The 7,833-nt window shown below is 38.3% G+C and overlaps 1 protein-coding gene across 1 annotated transcript; it reads left to right on the top strand.

Annotated features, from left to right (window-relative positions):
• Positions 1-6,894: 6,894 nt before the first annotated feature.
• Positions 6,895-7,833, top strand: LOC308645916 (olfactory receptor 7D4-like; the record flags this gene model as incomplete). The annotated part of the gene is made up of 1 exon (XM_081288371.1): positions 6,895-7,833. One exon carries the CDS (start codon positions 6,895-6,897, stop codon positions 7,831-7,833), a length of 939 nt encoding a protein of 312 aa, XP_081144497.1.

The following is a 7,833-nucleotide window of genomic DNA, read 5'->3' as shown; positions in this document are numbered from 1 at the left end:
CCTGCTTTGTTGGCTAGAAGACCCCTAATTGGAAGGCACAACATATACAAAAATTAACTCAAAAATGTTCAATAGTTTTAGTGTAATGGTTAAAAGCATAAAAATTCTTAGAAGAAAACAGAGTAATGTCTTCATTATCTTAGATTCTGTAATGGATTTTTACATCCTACATCAAACAAATGAGAAATAAAGCAAAAAAAAATAGTTACGTTGGAACTTATCAAAATCAGAATCTTTATGCCTCAAAAGTTATCAAAAAGAAAATGAAGCATATTAGGAGCATAAAATGAAGAAACAGAGAAGAATGGAAATGTATAAAGATGCAAACATAAATGTATAAAGATGCAAAGCATAAGTCTATAAACATAACCACAGTACAATTTGCGGTTAATTGATTTTGACAATCTGACATTATCACGCAGTGGGAAGAGATCATCTCTTCAGTCAATTGTGCTAGGAACATTGGATTTCCATATGAGAAGAGGTACATCAGACCGTAGGTCACACTATACATGCACACAAATCAAAATGAATGAAAGACATATGAAACTCTTAAAGTACTAAAAGGATTTATAGGATAAAGCTACATGATGCATTTGGGTAATGATTGTTTTATATAAGCAAACATTTTGACAGCAGAAGCAAGAATAATAAAATGAGGTTGCATCCCATCGAGCAATTTCCACAGAGCAAAAGAATCGACCCAGAGAGTGAAACACAGTTTCCAGAATGGAAGAATATACTTGGAGATCATAACCAGATAAGAGATAAACACAGAAAACAGACGGAAATCAAACAACTCAATAGTGAGAAAACAAACAGCTTCTTTAAAAGTGGGCTGAGGACCTGAATGGACATTTCTTAGAAGAAGACGTACATGCGCACACGAAGTTTTGGTCAGTTCCGTCCCCGGTTCTTCCCTTTTCCAGCCCCGCTTGCCTCTCCCTCACTGAATTTTACCTTTTGTATATCTATACTGCATTAATTTTAAGTGAAACTATTAAACAAATTAAAAATAAAACAGCAACCAATAGGTAGAGAAAAGGGAAAAAAGGAAGGAGTGAGAGTGGGGGGGAAGAGAAGTACTGAGGACTGAATTGGGGGAAATCAGAGCTCATGCTTGTACACTTGTACGACGGTGTCCAAAAAAGTGCTCAAATTCATAAGGAAGAATGAAAGACCCAGAATTCCCCAAGCAATTCTGAGCAATATGAGCAATGTTGGAGGTATCCCAATACCTGACTTCAAATTATATCACAAGACTATCATGACAAAAGCAGCCAGGTCCTGGCCTAAGAATATACACGCAGAAAGGGAAGAGAAGACAGAAACAAACCCAGGCAGATAAAGTCATCTGACCTTGACAAAGGCAAACAAAAGAGCCCTTGTAACAAAAGGTGCTGGGAAAACTGGAAATCCTTATATAATAGAATGAAACTGGATCCCTATCTCTCACCTGCACAAAACTCAACTCAGAATGAATGGGAGATCTACGAATTAGACCAGAGACTTTGCAACTCCCAGAAAAAAACACAGGCTCAGTGCTCCAACATATGAGTTCAGGGGTGACTTCCTCATTAGAACCCTAAAAGAAATAATACCAAAAATTAATAAACAGGATGGCATCAAATGAAAAAGCTTTTACACAGCAAGGAAAATAATTAAGAATGTGAAGAGAGAATCTTCAGAATGAGAGAAAATCTTTGCTACTCTACCCTACTCTACTACTTAATCTCACTCCAGTTAGAATGGCAATCATGAAGAATGCAAAAAGCAATAATCACTGGTTTGGAGGTAAGGAGAAAGGAACACTTACACACTGTTGGTAGGAATATAAATTTTGCACAGCCACTGTAGAAATCACTACAGAGATTCCCCCCAAAAACTATGAATGGAACCACCTTAGGACACAGCTATACCATGCCTTGGAATTTATTTAAAAGAACTAAAATAAACCAATAAAAATTCAAAAGAACTAAAATCAGCATATATAGTGATATGCACAGTGCAACAATTCACAGTAACGAAGTTATGGAATCATGTAGGTGTCTGTCTGTGGATAAATGAATAAAGAAAATGTAATGTATGTGCATGATGGAGTTTTATTCAGTCATAAAGAGGAATGAGATAAAGCCATTTTAAGGGACTTGAATGGAACTGAAGAGCGTCATGTTAAGTGAAATATGCCAGATTTGGAAAGTCAAGGGTTATATGTTTTTCAATCATATATAGAAGCTAGAGAGGAAAAAAAAAGTAGAAGTGTGCTCTTTTGGAAATGGGAGGGGTTGAGAAAAGGGATTATTGGGAGGAGGAGGTTAAGGCAAGAGGAGGTACTGCAGAATGAAGTCTATGAAGTCTACATTGTAAATGATAATGATAGCCTAAAAGACCAAAAACAACATAACCATTTTTAATAGAGGTAAATGCATTTGACAAAATTCACATGCATTAGGATGGAAACACCCCAAAATGAGATACAGAAGGAATGTGCCTCAATGCATAAATGCAATATAGATGAACCATAAGTAATACATACTTGAACAGGAGGAGGTGAAAGCTTTTCCTGTCATTTCCAGACCAATACATGCATACCCACACTTGCCACCACCACTGAACACACCTCCAGAAGGAAGTAAAGATAAAGAAAGAAAACCATTAAAATTCGGGGGGCGGGGGAGGAATGATAAATTATCCTGTGTGCAGATTACAAGATTTTATGTGCAGAAAGCTCAAGAGATCCACTGAAAGAATGAATATATGAATCCAGTCAAGTTACAGGATACAAGGCTAATATCCACCAATTGGTAGCATTTCTATACAGTAGCAGTGAAGTGCCTGGAAAGAAACCAAGAAAAAAATAACTATAAAATAATAAGTACAAATGGTCTCTAGGAAAGGGGAAAGATCTCTGTGTTGAAAAGCATAAAACATGGATGAAAAACACAGAAGTGAAAAATAAATAGAGAAATGCTATATTCTTGGATTAGAAGAATTAATATTGTTAAAGTGTCTCTAATATCTAAAGTGATTTGCAAGTTTAATGCAATCCCCATCAAAATCCAGATTATATTTTTGAATTCCATAGAAAAATATTTAAATGCTCTTAAAAATCACAATCACTAAAGCAACCTGGGGCCAAAGGAATGAAATTGGAAGTCTAATCACATCACTTGATTTCAACACATAATACAAAGCCTCGGTAACTTTTAAAATGTAGTATGGTATTGAATAAAAATAGATGCACAGACCTGTGGAACAGAGCAGAGGACCTAGAAACAAATACAGCCATTTAAGGCCAACCAATTATTGATAAAGGTGCTTACACACAATAAAAACAGAACAGTACTGGATTTCACAGGAAGAAGAACAAATCTAGACTTGTGTACTATAGAGAAAAAATCATACCAAGTGGAGAGAAAACCCAAATTTAAGAACTGAAAGCACAAAGCTCCTAGAAGAAAACAGGGGGAAGGCTCTGTGGCATCCATCTGTGCTGAGTTTTAAAATATGACCTCAAAAGCAGTGGCCACAAAAGTGAAAGGAGACCAGTGGGACTATAACAAAATGAAAACTGCAACACCCCAAAGGAAATCAATAGATAGAGGAGATGACTTAAAGATTGTGAGGGGTCCTTTGCAAATCATGAATCTGGTAAAGGGTTAATATCCCAAATCTATAAGAAATGAAAGCAACTCAGTGGCTAGAAATCAAACAACCCAACTTAAAAATAGAAAAAGAACTCAGTGGACTTTGCTTAAAAGAAGACACGAAAATGCCAGTATCACCAGGCATCCAGGTAATGCAAATCAAAGCCAGTATGAGACAGCGCCTCACACCCGTGACAATGGCTTCATGAAAAGGTGGAAGATAACTGTTGATGGAGATGTGGAGAAAAGGAAAGCTCTGCAGGCTGTTGGTGGGGTCACAAATCAGTACAACCAACAACCAAAGTAGCTAGGAACGCAGAGGTCCCTCAGAAAGTTAAACACAGAATTGCTGAATGATGCAGCAACCTCACCATGGGATATTTGTCCACAGGACATAAATTTAACATGTCGAAAACACATGTGCTTTCCCATGTTTATCGAGGCACAATTCATGATATCCAAGATTGGGAATCAACCTAAGAGTCCATCTATGTATACATACAGGATAAAGAAAATGTGCTGTGTGTGCAGACAGACAGACAGACACACAGACACACACACACACACACACACACATACACACAGGAGGGTATCTCTCTCTCTCTCTCTCTCTCTCACACACACACACACACACACACACACACACACACACGGTGGTATTTAGGCATAAAAAAGGAAATCCTGTCATTTATGAGAACGTGGATGAACTTGGAGGATATTATATTAAGAAAGATAAACCAGGGACAGGAAGGTCACTACTCATGGAATTTTACAAACTTGATTTCAGTAGAAAACTAGAGAAGTTGGGGGTTGGTGTTGGGGGACTGGTCACAGGAGACAAAAGTCCAGTTAGACAGGAAGACTAAGTTCAAGAGAAGTGCTCTTGTGTGGTGACTCTCGCTAATGATTTGTATTCTTGAAAAATTCAGAGTGGATATTAAATGACTCACCCCAAAATGACACCAATATAAGGTAATATATATGTTAATTTCTTAGATTTAACTGTTTTTCAGTGTGTGATGCATCTAAACAGAATGTCATACACAATAAACACCATTCTGTCCATTAAAAATTTTGAAATTCAAAAACAACAAAAATAATTAAGAAAAAAGAAAGGATGGAATTCTTTCCACTCATAACATTATGGACACCAACGATCCATTCAATCTCCAAAGACAATTTAAGGGAGATGTCATAGGAAGTTCCTAGGATTGTGTCCTTATAGAAATTCCTCCTTCCTTAGGGGACACCTTGTGACTTTCAAACCTGACCAAAATCAGTGAGTTTGACCTTGGAGGAAATCATCTCTTAACTGATAGATAAACATAAAATTGACTAAAATTTTCCATTCTTCTATCTCCTTCATACTCCAAGGGAGCAGAATTATTTGGATCTGGAGAGATAATAGAACAATCTAGTTAATTGGGAGCTCTGAGAATTCCACACTTGAGAGGACAGAAACCTTAAACATGGCCCTGTTGGCCTTCACCTGTGATTCTCAGATGCAGTCTCCTTGAAAACCCTGGGAGACAGGGTGGAGAAGAGAAAGCATCAGTCTTAGCCCTCAGAGCTGGTGGGTCACAGTGAGGCTGGGAGCAAGGAGGGGGCATGGGGAGGACCTGGATTATGGGCTCTGCTCCAGAATCAGGATACTGGGATGTCCCAGACTTACCTACTCTTTGAAGCTGTAATCCCTGCACCTTAAAGGAATTTTAGCTATTACCTGAGGTATTTTAACATAAAACATACCTACCCAAGAGCAGAAAGAGCAAGAACACTCTCACACATGCATTGTGTTTGAGTTTAATTGCGCTGTAGTATTATTTTCTCCTCCTATCTACGTGGTCCACATTCTTATTCTTCACGTTGGAAGAGTTCACCAGGCAGGCATTCTCTGAAAGTAGGAGCCATGAGGATCTCCATTAATTAGGAATGCTGTACAGTGATCCTAAGGTAATAACTATTATATTTTTGTGGTGTGTATTTTTATTTTTAAAATTTTCTTGCATTCTAATTAATTAATTAATTAATTTTTGTTTTCAGAGACACTTAACCACTGAGCCACACATCCAGCCCTTCTTATTTTTTTATTTTGAGAAGGGTCTTGCCAAGCTGCTCAGGGCCTTGCTAAGCTGCTGGGGCTTAGCAAGAACCTGTGATCCTCCTGCCTCAGCTGCCTGAGCCACTGGCATGACAGGTGTGGGCCACTGTGCTCAGCAGATTTGTTGTATTTATGATGATCATAATTTCATCCTGATGGCTGTCTGACTTAAGGGGATGTTGCTAAATGATATCCATGCAGGAAAAATGTATTGTGATGTTAAGAATAGAAGTTCACATTTAAGTGTTCATCAAATGTCTCAGGAACCACAATAGAACAATTATATCATCATGTCATTACATTTCTTTATTGGTCCTATCATATAGGAAATATTTACTACTACTACTGGAGAGATAAAGCATTCATAACTAATAGAATTTAGGTGACTTTATCAAGGTCATACATAATAAGATGGGTAGGCAAAAATCTACTCCAGGAAGTCCCACTCAAGAACTCAAGAATTTTGCAGATCAAGCTCTATTCCGCTTGTTGGGAGACCTACTTATCCCAAACAATTATCATAAAGTAGAATAATAAAAATAATAACAACGGGTATCACTTATTCAGAATTCTACTGAAAAGGAATTTTTAAATTTAAAAACAAGTAATAATAATAATAATTAATAATAATAATAATAATAATAGTATCTTTAGTTTAAAATAGATAGTGATTTATCAATCACACCATTAAGAATTACTAAGTCATAAAGATTGTTATTACTTCTAAGTTCATGCTTTATCACTCTTCTAGAGCTATTTCAATTAAGAAAATGTGGGGATTATCAAGGGAAATATGAAATTTGTTCAAATATTCTGGATGGGTCATAACAAAGACAAAATTATCTCATGTATTTAAATTTTAAAAAGGGAATTAAAACAGGTGAGTAGATGTAAAATGAGAGATTTCTGCAAAATTAAAGAAAGTCTGGATTGTTATAGACATGCAAAAGTGAAGTGAGTTACCATTTAGCCATGTGAATCACTCTGGGAAGGAATCAGGCATGCCAAAGGACATCCACCTGAGGGTGACATTGTGAAGGGAGGATTACTTGATATCAAGTTGTATTGTTTTTATTTGATTGACTTTTTAACTTTGCTTGTTTGTTTTTAACTTTTGTTTATTTCTCAAGGGGAATAGACAGCTTCATGGAAGTGGAGAACCACACAGTCCTATCACAGTTCCTCCTCCTGGGACTGTCAGAGGATCCAGACCTGCAGCCCATCCTGTTTGGCCTCTTCCTATCCATGTACCTGGTCACAGTGCTGGGGAACCTGCTCATCATCCTGGCCATCTGCTCTGAGTCCCACCTCCACACCCCCATGTACTTCTTCCTCTCCAACCTGTCCTTTGTAGACATCTGTTTCACCTCGACCACAGTTCCTAAGATGCTGGTGAACATCCAGGCACAGAGGAAAGACATCTCTTACACAGAGTGCCTCACTCAGGTGTATTTTTTTATGTTTTTTGCTGGAATGGATAATTTCCTACTGACCGTGATGGCCTATGACCGCTTTGTGGCCATCTGCCACCCCCTGAATTACATGATCATCATGAACTCTCACTTCTGTGTCTTCCTGGTGCTGCTGTGTTGGCTCATCATCTTCTGCAGTTCCCTGCTTCACATTCTACTGATGAAGAGGCTGAGCTTCTCTGTAGGCACTGAAATCCCACATTTCTTCTGTGAATTAGCACAGGTTCTCAAGGTGGCCAGTTCTGATACCCTCATCAATAACATCGTCTTGCTTGTAGCAACAGCACTCCTCTGCGTGTTTCCCGTCACTGGGATCCTCTTCTCCTACTCTCAGATTGTCTCCTCCTTACTGAAGATGTCCTCCTCTGTGGGCAAGTCTAAGGCATTTTCTACCTGTGGGTCCCACCTCTGTGTGGTCTCCTTGTTCTATGGAACGGCACTTGGGGTTTACCTCAGTTCTGCTGTGACCCATTCTTCCAACAAGAGCACAGTCATTTCAGTGATGTACACTGTGGTCACCCCCATGCTGAACCCCTTCATCTACAGCCTGAGGAACAAGGATGTGAAGGGGGCCCTGGGGAGACTCCTCAGCAGAGCAACCTCTGATCCTTGA

The sequence above is a fragment of the Spermophilus citellus genome, assembly GCF_964194105.1.
Source record: "Spermophilus citellus genome assembly, chromosome: 3".
Taxonomy (NCBI): domain Eukaryota; kingdom Metazoa; phylum Chordata; class Mammalia; order Rodentia; family Sciuridae; genus Spermophilus; species Spermophilus citellus.
Note: the sequence above shows the minus strand (reverse complement) of the source record. Positions and strands in the feature narration are given on the sequence as shown.